Below are 13,540 nucleotides of genomic sequence, written 5' to 3'. Positions count from 1 at the left end.
TTCTCTCGTTCCGTAATTCCCCTCCCGATTGTATGGTATTGGTATCAGGTGGATTTTACGATACTTGCTACAGCCACTCGTGAGCGAAACCACGTGGCAACCAATATCACGCAACAGTGTGTCGTTAGTTTATCTATCCATATATGATTCCTTAATCTCGTTACTAACACGAACTAATCACTAGACACTATTAATATTTAGTTATTAATATTTAGTTGCAACGTGTATTTTGCAAGCCGAACCTTTGCCGTTCAGTAATGCGCAGTTCAATGTTAACTGTTAGTGAATTTGTTACGAATTATAGATTAATAGGACGATTATCAGTCGCTATCAATCTTTCATTTGTTTCATCGAGTATGTGCATCAGTTTAATATTGGGCCATCAATTTTCTAGTAATTACGTAAAATTATATGCGACAATTTATTACATGATGAGAATCTAAATTGAATTTTTAGCAGTAAAAGAGCAACATTGGCACGCTGCACAACAAACTAAGCTGAGAATCTAAACTCAGTTAACAATGCCATCAATTTAACGCAGACTTATAATCGTCAGTGGTATATGTAGAGTTTATTGCTTGCATTTCTCACGTTTTAGAGATTGTTCGATTGAATGTTATCTGCTTATACAGAAGTTACGTAATATATTCTCCTTTACACATGAAATTTATGCGGCATGTACACTAACGTTGATAGTTACATGCGCTTTAATACACAGCGATTTACGTACATTGAGAAAAAATGCTTTACTAAATACTTAAAAAAAAAGATACATATTCTTTTATAATTCTCTTCCTCTTCCTTCAATGATTTATAAAAAAATATGCACTAACTCTTTCTTACATTGAAATTTGGAGCGAAACACAAAGGTACTTGACATCCAATGCAATTCCGAGTAAAATCTCTCTCAGTGTACTTGTCCGCGTCATCCTCACGTGCCACAGCATGAAAAGCAAAGCAACACAACCGCAAGTAGCGTAAAAATAAGAGAGGAATAAAAATCTGGCGCGTCAGAGAAACTCTTTACTCGAGTGTGCTTCTCCATTGAACGAGCCGCGCCGTGTGTCCGCGCGAATCGACGGACGTTGCTCGTTTCGCAAGTACGGGCGGCACCCTAAGCGAGACTCTTTGCAGGTGATGATAGCGACGGTGGCACGCCCAGCACCCCGACCTCGGTTTACCTACGCGTCAACAGGAGACGCACCGACCTCATGCCGACGATACCGTCCCCGCGCGACGGCCCGCCGTCGACGGCACGCAGCTCCAGCGCCAAGGCCTTCACACGCTCGCCAGGTAGGACTTACTCCATGTCCAGGCTGGACCAGCTGGCGCAGCCTAGGAAACGCACGGCCGAGCAGCAACTCGGCACGTTGACGGAACAACAGCAGAGCCAGCCTCTGCAGAGCGCTTCTAGCATGAGTCGCAGCATGTCGCACTTGGCCGCGCCCGGAGGAGCCAAGAGCCTAAAGCGCTCCGATAACTCGCGCAGCATGGGCACGCTACCGGGCGCGGCGCCTATCCCCAGACCCACCCGCGCCGAAAGACTACGCCGTAAGGCCCGCGAGCACCAGCAGGCCCAGCAGCAACAAGGTAAGTCATGTGTGTTGACCGTGCACTCAACTCGACTCTCCACCGAGAGTCCTCCGCTAAATCGAGCTTCTGTACATAGCCAGAATATCCGCCGCGATTTCCCACCAAATAAACCGGCGATTCTTCCATTCTTTGCACCAAGAGAGAGCGTAGATCTTATCCTTAATCGTGTATAATTAGAGACAAAGTAGTCGGGCGGTAGCTCAATAATAGATCACGTTGTTTCTACACGTAAATCATACTTTTCAATATTTTATATCCTCTTTGTAATGCCCATTTTTTCCGATCTCAGCATCGCAGCTTCTCTCCGAATAATTAATCATCCGTTTTGCTTTGTACTAATTTACTAGTTGACTCTTGTCACCGTATCCAGTCGGGGACTAGTCATCGCTTAGTGACAAGCTTTGTAAAACTAGATCGACATATGGTCTTCGACAGAATGGGGAATGATTTCATAAATCACAGTTAAATAAAGAGACAACACATGTGTGTGAATGCACTCACTGTCTAACAAGAGAACTTCGATCAGAGTTGGGTGCACACATGTATGAATAAGTGTGAAAAGGAGTCTTTGTAAGTCAATCGAGACGATCAACTTCGTTTCACGGCGCGAAGATAAAAGGAACGTTTTCCTTCTAATCTCAAGCCGCGAAACATTAATTATTCTAGTTCAACGTTTTGATACACTTTTTTACATCTATTATACTTTCTCATCGGTGACTAGTGAATTAATTTTCGAAAGTATCTTTACCTTTTAACATCGCGTTTCGATGGCAGACTCTTTTAACATCAAGAGCCGGCTTGCATCAAAGAACGGCATCAGTTGAGGAACGGCTGAATTAATGATGCAGAATTTAATTAAGTCTGTCAGCGCGTTTTTGCCGATTTTGATGCAGCCGACTCTTTGACTTCCGAATTGATTAACAACGCTCCTAAGGAAGATCTCTCCACGGTACTTTTCGGTACCACGGTGAAGGTATGAGCTAACATCTCGGTAAGCTGCACGTTTTTCTTATACCTTATATCACTACGTAACTTATCTCGCAATTCACTTAGTGCTTTACATCTATATTTGGTGTGCAATTTATTCCTAGTTAACACCTTATTCTGTTACGATTCTTTCACTCTCTTATTTCGCGCGACTACAACCTAATTTTTCTTATTCCGTTCGCTTCATTTTTCCTCACTTATATCGCCTTACTCCTTTTGGTTTCCTTAATTTTTTTGTACACTCACGGACTGCACACGGTGGCGGTGTTTGCATTGCGGTTTCTTGCTGTTCGCTTTGCTACCACGTTGCGTTCGATAACGTTACAAGCGCGACGCGATCTCGAATGTGTGAAAAGTACGAGCGGGAAATTTATTCGGCGCGCTTCTCCGCCGAGAGATCCGCGCGATCGCGTTCAATCAGTCTCCAGCGAAAGGGTCAACATTACTTATCTTGGGTGGATGCGCGTAGGTATCCGCAGCGGCGAAGTGACACCCAACAGCCCGTCCCGGCCGCACAGCTCCATGAGCCAGCAGAGTGCCAGCAGCGTGGGCAGCAGTAACGTCAATCTGCGTACCCGCACGGCCGCGTCGCGCCGACCGCGGCCTGCTTCTATTGCCGGTACCGGTGTCTCGGTCACAGAGAAACACAGTGAGCATGCCTATTTTACTTCTCCTCCTAGCGACCCTTTTATAGATCGCTGAGGATCAGCAGGGGAATTTGGGAAAATAAAGAAAAGAAAAACAACTCGTCAAAGTCGATTGAGAAAATTACATCGGAGTAATTGGACCGAAAAGGAGATAATTTAATCGATGAAAGCTATTGTTCTACCTGTAATCCAGATATCTCGAAAGGATTCAAGCATGCTTGAAACAATATGACAGAGAAGAACAGAAAGACATCTCGACTGTATCCGGAATTTTTTTCCCGTATATCTTTTTTTCTATTAAATAATTTATACTTTTTAAATTTACATTTTTATTATCTTTTTTCACAATATTTCTCTTCCAAATCTCTATTTCCAAACTTTTGTATATTATTTCAATCATTAGATTTAGTTAGAAGTGCACATGAAAATACTGTACATACTCGAGCAAAGTTGGCGCGCGTAGGGAAGAAACTATCCCGATCGTTCTCGTTCTCGCAGATCTGGTGGGTGACGTGAAATTAACGAAGGATTCAAAGCCACCACTGCCAAAGGTCCATAGCACTCCAAAGAAACCTTCTCTACCCAAAGCCGCGGAAGTGAGAAAGCCGACGGAGAAGTTAATCAAGAATGCCAAGTCATCCCCGCGAATAACTCCGAAAGCGACACCCCTGCAAAGTCCTGGAGTTGAGCACGTACCGCTCATCCGCGAAACTAACGCGGAAATCATAAAGCAGGATGAGGGTAAAGATGTCAAATCGGAGGACAAAAACGAGGAAAAGAAGGATCAGGGTAGCGAAAAGACGCAGGTAAATTTTATTCCGTGTCGATACGTTGGAACATGATTTTATTCGACATTCGAGTGTTTAAAGTAAAGTAAATGTCTCTTCGTTCCAACATTTCCATAATTGTAATTTTTCTCACACATTTCAAAAACATATATTTAAATTCTAATTTGTATTTTAACAGGAAACGAACGTTGTCGAATCTGTAACTAGCGATATAAAGGTAGCGATGGAATCTGTGTCGGCAAGCAAACAAGTCAAAGACGAAACCAATTTGATGCAAGAGAATGTATTGGGTGCAGTTGCGGAAGAACCGTCGAAAGTCGCTAAAATGGAAGAGAACAAGCAAGAGAAGAAATCGCCAGAGATGACTGAAACGAAGTTTGAAGGTGAAGCGGACGAGCAGGTTGACATGTCAGGTATGACTAATCGAAATTTTATCGAGATTGAATGATCGTTACACGCTCTCGACTGTTAATGGCACATGTCTAGTTTTATTAATGATTCACTTTACAGCTTCGATGATCGCGAAAATCAGAATCACCACTGAAGAGGAAGCGAAAGCCGCTTTGGCTGAGCGTAGAAGATTAGCTCGAGAACAAGCGGAACGTGAAGCGGAATTGGAGCGCCAGCGTCAGGTACCGTCTATAAATCAATTTAATATTAGACCGACTTGGCTTTTACATCTGTTATCTTACATGTGACTATTTTCGCAGGAGGAACAAGCACGTCTAGAAGCTGAAAGATTGCGCGCGGAGGAAGAAGAGCAACGTCGTCTGGAGGAAGAAACTATACGCTTAGCTAATGAAGCTCGAGATGCAGAGGAGCAGCGACTGCAATTGGCAATCGAAGAAGCTAAACGTCGCGAGGAAGAGGATAGAAGAAAAAGAGAAGAGGAAGCTCGTCAGAAGCAAGAGAAAGAAGAAGCAGAGCGCAAAGCAAGAGAAGAAGCAGAAAGGTTGGTCTGAAAAATCTCTTCTTTCTCTGTTTTGAGCAAGTCATGATTATGCAAGGAGTAATATCCATATATTTAAATTACAGACAACGAATCGAAATGGCTGAGAGGCTCAAGAAGGAAGAAGAGGAGCGCAACGCCAGACGCAAACGAGTCGAGGCGATTATGCTTAGGACTAGAGGCAAAAATCAAACCAATCCGTCTGCCAAGGTACGTCTGACGATGAGTTAGAGACATTATGCTTAGTAATCTTTCGATAAAATTGAGCAATTAATTCGAATCAATCGTATTGGAGCAATTTGATCCAGACGGAATTTTACAGAAATGTAAAAATGCAAAGTTAAAAAATAATTTTACGGTAAATATGTGCAGGAAGAGGGCGGTGATGGCGACAAGCTAAAAGAAGACAGCCCTACCGACGAGAGCAAACCGGTACCGGACGGTAAAGGTGACGACGTCATGACAGCCAGTTTAATTTCCGAGGCGACTCAGCAATTTATCAGCGGCGAGCAACGGGCGCATCACACGGAAAACAGCGTACCTGCACCGGACATAGTGCACAACGGCACGGCACATAGCAACGGCATTAACGAAAGTAAAATTGTATTGGATAATAATCAGGGTAACGTTGAAGGAGAGTTGAACGGTCATCATACGAATCACGGGAACGGTATCAACAGTCAGTCGATTACGCTGGACAATGCCACTGTGTAAGTATACCAATTCTAAACTACTGGAATTGTAAACGTGTTATACCGTCGTCGACCGAGAGTCAAAAAGAAATCGTACGTCTCTCCTCAGATTGATGGACAATAATACCATAGTAATAACTTGTTTCGGTAACGCGTATTTTTAATTAGGCATTGATATATGTAATTTCCGATTCGCAAATTCAAAAGCGCCCAAGATCAATTTTAGATGCGACGTATTCCATTAGAATCCGACTGTTATACGATCAAACAAATATATATTTAAATATATTGACGGCAAGAATGTAATATCAAGAAGATTCAACTTTTTGGCGTAATTGTGAAAATATCTTATAAGCGTCATCAAGAAAATCAACTCGAGTAATCTATTGTATTTAAGTATTCAGGAGTTAATTAAATAATTATATGAAACAGATAGGTGAAGTGCAACATGCCGATCACTTACGTTTTTACAGGGCATAAGTAATTGCACAGCACTAGCCAATATACTACTTATTAAAATGGACTGATTATTGGTATAATCAAAACCAAGGTTGGCCGTATAGCCCGATCGAAAAACAAACTAAAGCATCTAAATATCATACACATAAGATAGCTGACTAACTCGCAATAAGAGGATCAACTTTTAAATATTACACATCAAATCCCTAAAGTATGACATTTTTATTTATATATTATTGAATAAAGAGATACCATCTGCGCGTTACAGAAAACCAAGAAACCAAATATTACTATGGCATGTATTACAATAAAAGCAAAGGTTTTCTTGGGTGCTTTATATAATTTAAATCCACAGAGAATACGTGCCACGCTAAATGTATGAAATTCATGTTATACGATTTTATTTGTAAATAGGTGTGATATGAGTTTCAAATCGCAGTGAATCATTATCGCACCCGCAAACAGATAGGTCATTTCGAGTTTTAGATTTGTACACATACATAAGAGGGATTCTATCAGATTTTCCAAAATTATTTAAACCTTCATTTGTGGTTGAATGTAAAAACGTTAAATGTATTCTAAAGGTTTTATTATCAAAGGCTTTGTATATATAATGAATTATGTTGTTCATAATATGTCTTGTAATGTCGGTTAACTATTAAAGTGAATTAAGTTTCAAAGTTATATACATATATATATATATGTACACATTATTAAACAGTTATTTAGTAAAAAGTTTATATATATATACTGCGCTTTCCTGAAACTTTGACAGGAAGGAACTGCCTATCGACATTAATTTCACCGAACATTTATCGCTTCATGCAAATATTCCGAGTGACCCACGCGTATTGTACATTGCAAAAGTAGCCAGAACAACGGTTGACGAGCATAATAAGCACGCCATTGCGACTCGCCGTTTACGATACGATTAGTTGCACAATTAGCAACATATTAATCAATAACAAATACGAGACTATTATCGCGAAATAAAAATGGGATTGCAAGTACGAGAGTGTATATTGTATCACCTATTGTAATAGTAGTTACATATATTTTATAATTGATATTCAGCTATGTACTAACGGCAAAATTTGCATACTATTTTTAGCTAGGATTATCAAAGGTAACGGGAACCGCGTACGTACTCCGATCGTCACTAAGTATTATGTGAATGAGTTGGAAGAACGTCATGTAACATCGTTCATAAAGCATGAAATCGTTAAGGGAAATATTAACAGAAGTGCAGAATATACTTAGTGTTAAATGATACGACAGATAAAAATCTCAGTGTATATAATGTAAAGAGAGACATAAGCGGCATAAAATCTAATGAGTCATCGAAACGTTTCGTTTTGTGATTTCATAACATACCAACTCAGCAAGGATGAATAACGTTAACGTGACTTTCGACAAGCGACAGTGACGCATCGCAGTCACATTACGGAGAACACAACTAACATTTTCGTGATAGCGTAACTACTTGTAAATATCATCTTTGCTGAGTATCTCTCTTTGATCTTTCCTCCAATTAGGTACTAAAAAGTGTTCTTCCATTTATTGACCCGTCGTATACCGTAAGTGCGACTGATTTTTCGTAACAATCTCTGCAAATCACCAATGCATGTTAACCAAACGTTGATATGGTGTGGCTTGTTCTTTTCCTTGCACAATTGTCTGCGTTCCTCATGCTTGTGTATTGTACATCATCGAGCGCGGTATATGTCAACTTACTGCCTACTTTTGCTATGTACTATTTATATACTTTCACGTGTTTTCCGACATAGTACTTTCTTCGTGAGAAAACGTCTCTTTATGCACACCACATCCACGAATCCTACACAAAGGTACCCGTTTAGGAAAGATAAAGGAAAGAAGGGAGGACTATAAGCGCGGCATGAATTTTCTTCTCTGATATACCGTAATCCGACGAGTGTGATTCGATCGAATGTCGTTCAATCTTTTATGTAATTAGATATGTATTTGCTGTTTTGCTGTAATATGTTCTAGCAAGCTATGGTTATTATAGTAACACAATTCAAGTGTCGATTTTAATCAACTGATTCCCGTAGTTATTTAAACAGTAACCTGTTACGACCCATCGACAGAATAATATATGTAACATATTAGTTGTATTCCAATTCTTTATTCGGCCAAATGCAGGCGAAAGATTAAATTGGACACCACAAAGGACCGCAAAAGATTGTGGACTGTCTCGGTTAGTACTGCTACGCATAAAAGCAATTTCTGTCGGACTTGATCGCTTATAATAGTTGTTTATATAGTTATATCAAAATAGTTGCCTCTCGAGGCATCCAAAGTCTACAATTTGCGGAGCAATCATACGATCGATGATGCAGAGGAACGACTGACGCATAAGCGCTTTATATTTATCCGACACGTTTTAGTTATCTATTATCTTTATCTAGTTATTTAGTTATCTTCATATCGTTCAGTTGACAACGTTTTTAGATGTATATAGAACCGCGGACTATGTTCCTGTTCGGCAACGAATACGTTTTATTTCGTTTTAGTAATTCAACTGTCTGGAGAGTGTTAACGAGTCGCTCGCAATCGGCTTAGCTAATTTAGCGGCGGCGATTCTGTATTAGTGATCGTGGATAGTCGCTTAAGTCGTAGTCCCTAATGCGCAATATCTGGCTGTCAATTTAGTATGTTTGTATGTTTTTCATTTGGCTTGTTTTGTAGCAAGCAAAACAACGTGACCAACAACCTGTTAGACCTGACGGACTTCGATACCCTGAGTAATAACAGTAGCGGCTACGATACCGGGCCGATACTCGAACTGACGCCCAATCTGGCGAACGAGGATACCCTCAACTCCAATCTGAACCCGGCGGCGATGCCGTTTACCCCGATGGGGTTCGCCGCCGCTAATGTCAATGTCAATCCGTTCCAGGACAATTTCATCAACAAGCCACAGGACAACAATCAAGTACCAGGTATGTCAATCTTCACCGCAATACGTTTTCAATCATCGGATTTCCTTTAACGAAGAAAAATTGAGTCGCGACTTTATGAGTTTGGAAACTCCGCGCAATATAGCTGAGCGAATCAATATGTCAATTCGACCGAAAATGCCTCGAGATAAGAGACTCGTGTGTAAGTGCCGTCTCTTTTTTTTCTCCGCAGATCTACTGTCATAAGGTGTCTCTTATACGTTCCCGGACGAACAGAGAAAGAGCAGTTGGGCAACTGATAATTGCTTCTAGCGAGCAATTGCTATATTATTCGGAACGAGACGTTGTTGTTTATGATAATGTAAATAACCGCCGTCGCGCGACGTATCATGTGCTGAGGGGATATCTCGGTGAACGAGAACGAGGACGCAGAGACCCATCCCCGGGCCCTACAATCATGCCGAGCTCTGAGCATCGTCACCGGGAAGGAGGAAGTGTAAAATAATATATAATGTTAATTAATTATTGCGCAACAGCAAGTGTGGACACTCAATCTGTGTGTCGTAGTATGCTATTAGGCAAATAACTTTCTTAAGGAAGGGGGTTGAGGCCTGTGTTTGTAACACATCGTTCTCGGATGTTCATAACGCGGACGTATTTTACGATAACAAAGCGACGTGAAATTATTTTCTCTCACATACATACACAAACCCGCATGTACACGCGATTTCGCCCTTACCCCACACATACACACACGTATATGTGTGTAGATTACAAGTAAGATTTCCGAGGTGTTAATCAATAGAGATGGGAGAATTGGAGATTACGCGGAGAGAGTGAATTGACGAATAAACATAGCACAAGAGATAAAAGAAGAAGAGAGATAAAATACAACAAGTCAGATCAAACGCAGAAACGTATCTGCCAAAACGACGGATAAAAGAATGTCCCCAACATATAGGAGATAAGTATAAAGTACCGTGGCACGGTACTACCTTATTACAATTTCACGAGCGGATCTTAAATGCGTTATCGCGTTCAACGTGGAGAGACATTCTGCGGATACGAGATGGGGAAAAGTAACACGGATATAGAGAAAAAGGAAACACTTTTCTTCCATACCAGATTTCGGGGCGTGCGCTCACTAGTCAAGCAATCTTACTGTTTTTTTTTCTTTTCTTTCTTCTTTTTATCGTATTTTTTTTCATTTAGAGGGCCTACTTAACATTGGTATATACCCTAGGTATTCGCTAGACCTCACTATATCGTTACGTTCTTTTCGCGGATCGTGCATAAATTCTCTAGCTGTGATGATGACGATGACGATAATGCCGATTGCTTTGTGAGATAGCCACTGCATAAGTTAACGGTGAGTGACGATCTAGTAATGTTAATTGTAAGAATTGTTACGCGAGAGAGACACTACAGATGGGATTCAATTGCATTTTACTCGACGGAGGTAAATAACGTTCGAATACTGTAACGTTAACGCGAGAGCGAACATAAAAGCGCGAGTGTTCTACTTGTTATTATTTGCAACGTGAAAATATTATGAGACGTGGAATGTATCGGTAGCATGCTCTATATTTTGCGCTCGCCCTGTTTCACATAGATTATTTATAACGAGGATAGAGAAACGGAAATTTCTGTTATCCTGGTTTTATTCGGAAAACATGATCGAGAGAAACGATGGTCGGCGCTAGAGGAAAGATAGGATTAGTGTACAGATTGTTTGTTATTCAATTTTTCTCGAACATTTGCACGCGCGAGAGATTTATCCCTCCCCCCCCCCCTCTCTCTCTTTCCCCGCCCCTCGCTCTTTACTTTATTCGCATTTTATCGTGATCGGCGTAGTGGATTTATCGAACTTTATATGATATAAAATTGAAATGGTCTGGTTTATGTTCAAACCCAAGATTTTTCGCATACGCAACCTGTTTTTCGGTCGGGCGAGAGAGGAACTCTCGTCCGCGAATAATCGATATATTTTCTTATGCATGATTAATATATATTTTTAACGAGAGTCGTTAGAGCGAGCGTATTTGTACAAAGTTGCATCGCAAGTCACTTGTTCATAACGCCGAAAATGTCCCCAATCACTACTAGGAAAATAAGCAGGAGAAGCATATACACATCCCGAAACTATGCAAAGTGACAGATTTATTGACACGTTTTATCGCCCGTTCTCACGCGAGAAATTGTCTCCGTGTTTGTCCTGTAAAAATTTCAATGCTGTAACGGACCGGAAACGCCCGATTCGTTCCGACTTATTGTACGAAACTTATTTATATTAGTTCTTCTTTTTTTCGACAATATTTATTAATCGTTTGGACACCGTATATTATCCCTGCGTCACATGTACACTTATACTATTTTTATTAGATTTGGTTGAGATTCTATTAAAACTATTCTATAAGAATACCTAATAATAATGGTAATTAAATAGAGTACGAGAGAATGTTTCTAAATATACAATAATGAAGAAAAAAATGCTAAAATATCATCAGTCATGTCTAAAGAAACAGATACTTCATATTGTAAAAAATGCTTGTATGTAATAAATACTTAATACTGAAAAAAAAAGATCCAGAATGTTTGCTGATTTTACATATTGTCCCCTCCGCCATGCCTCATGACACTCGTACACGATTGTTCTGTTTAATGCATCGCCTTGCACTGGGGAACATCAGCGATTCTACCTATTAGCATCAACTGCAGTTGTTGCAGCCATTTATAACGGTACTGTGTAGCGCAAACTCTTCTCGCCGCCCTATAAACCCTTTACCTTACCGAAACTAACAGATCCTCCCCTAGTAATGTAAACTTGCAAACCTCACGCAGTGAAATACGGCACCGCCGCCGAGATGCATCGTGGATGCAACTCGTCCCTCGAGTCTCGCACTCGCAAAAACTAATGCTTGTACCTTCGTGCCTCTCCCGTGAATACGATACTGCTTCTTCCTTTCCAACATAGAAAGTAGTTTCCCCGTGCTAGACGGTTCCTCGCGTGTCCCTTCCCTTTTGGAGTCTCTTCCTCCTCAATTATTCATTGTTATCTCAAGAATCGTGTTCAACGGCACAACTGAGACGATTCCTTTGTCTTTCTTATCGCAATAGCTTGAACTTCTTTTCATCTTGTCAAATCATTTTTATTATTGTTGTCAAAAAAGCATCTAGTAATTTATGAAGTAACTTCAAATGATAGGAATCCACAACTGAACATATGTTTGCGAAAACTCAAGGTAAGATCTTTTTCAAGTTATTTTTATACAAAATAAAAATCGTTGTAACAGAGATTTTATGAAATCAATATAAAAAATGTTGATGTACGCTAATAATTCAGATTTTTTTAATTATTATGTAAACCTGGTAGATAAAATTTCAAGAATGATAATGTAGAGAATGAAACTAACAATGTGGTATACGAAGACAATTTTCAAACAACAATGAAAAGCCCATTTCGAGAGAGTTAAGACATATCTCCGCGTGAACCGGCAGTTTAGCAAATTTACACGATGCAATTATGTGCTTGCGCAACGGTCGTCACGGTTAATGTTAATGCCATTAGGTGTGTAACGGCAGCTGGAAAAGCGGATAGAATCGTTTGTTTACTTCGTTTCTTCGCGAGGGAGACGAGGCAATGGGAAAGGTTGCTGCCTCGGGGGTTCATAATCCGGCGCTTCATCGGCGTAAATTAATTAATCAAACGACGTAATACGCAGGCTCCTTTTGCCACGTTATTACGGGCCGAGGAGGTGAAAAGGATCGCCTCTGGGCAAAATGAGGATTTCGGATACGCGAGCAACATCCTGCGGATTCAGCGTTCCAGAAAATTAAACCGCTGCGCAATATGAAACTTTTATACACGTGGCTGTTTATCACTCGTAAAAATGATATAAGAATTATACAACAAATAATTAGAATATAATATAACAAATGCAAAAATTAATAATAACATAATATAAAACTGAATGATAGGCGTGCAGACCTATCATGTTTAAACTTTTAAAAACCACTTGTATAATATGATGAATAGTTTTGCATTAATTGGTAAGATAACTGCTTAAAGCATTGATTTTGCAAGTTTACGTAAATACATTAATATCTTTTTTAATACATTTACGTACTTATATCATGTATATTATTTTGCAAGATACTTCGCGAGAAATAATTTCCAAAAAGGTAACTCGTTAAAGACAGAATTTATCTCGCGTTGCTAGAATTGAAAAAAGCCCGACGACGGAATAAATGCGCTAATTGATTATATACGGTGGGCGGTAATTCGAAATTAAAAGAGTAACGATGTAAAACCTGGGAGCCAACCGCCGGCACGGCGCAAATAGTATTGCTCGCGCAATTAAGGCGGACGTGGGACACGCAGTAATTCTTCGTTTAGCAAATCCGCGGTATTAATTCCGTAAATGAATTTCGCGTAGCCACCGCGCAACGGGAAACACGCATTCGCTTAACGACGGGGGTGGCTCACGAATATTGTAATTTATGA

At 40.3% G+C, this 13,540-nt stretch overlaps 1 protein-coding gene across 14 annotated transcripts in view; it reads left to right on the top strand.

Annotated features, from left to right (window-relative positions):
- Positions 1–11,619, top strand: part of LOC105568792 (MAP7 domain-containing protein 1-like) — a 156,393-nt gene extending 144,774 nt beyond the window's left edge. For 13 of the 14 annotated variants that reach the window (XM_012024750.1, XM_012024752.1, XM_012024753.1 and 10 more), the window contains 10 exons: positions 1,135–1,590; positions 3,050–3,229; positions 3,726–4,033; positions 4,194–4,428; positions 4,526–4,647; positions 4,726–4,967; positions 5,051–5,174; positions 5,337–5,674; positions 8,825–9,078; positions 9,269–11,619. In XM_012024750.1, the coding sequence (XP_011880140.1) occupies positions 1,135–1,590; positions 3,050–3,229; positions 3,726–4,033; positions 4,194–4,428; positions 4,526–4,647; positions 4,726–4,967; positions 5,051–5,174; positions 5,337–5,674; positions 8,825–9,078; positions 9,269–9,282 (2,273 nt within the window). In that variant the 3' untranslated portion in view covers positions 9,283–11,619. The remainder of the gene's footprint in view (positions 1–1,134; positions 1,591–3,049; positions 3,230–3,725; positions 4,034–4,193; positions 4,429–4,525; positions 4,648–4,725; positions 4,968–5,050; positions 5,175–5,336; positions 5,675–8,824; positions 9,079–9,268) is intronic. The other variant, XM_012024754.1, reaches the window with a different exon arrangement.
- Positions 11,620–13,540: the final 1,921 nt, after the last annotated feature.

Source organism: Vollenhovia emeryi, unplaced genomic scaffold, assembly GCF_000949405.1.
Source record: "Vollenhovia emeryi isolate VEMERY1.0 unplaced genomic scaffold, V.emery_V1.0 DF939127.1, whole genome shotgun sequence".
NCBI classification, from domain to species: Eukaryota; Metazoa; Arthropoda; class Insecta; order Hymenoptera; family Formicidae; genus Vollenhovia; species Vollenhovia emeryi.
Note: the sequence above shows the minus strand (reverse complement) of the source record. Positions and strands in the feature narration are given on the sequence as shown.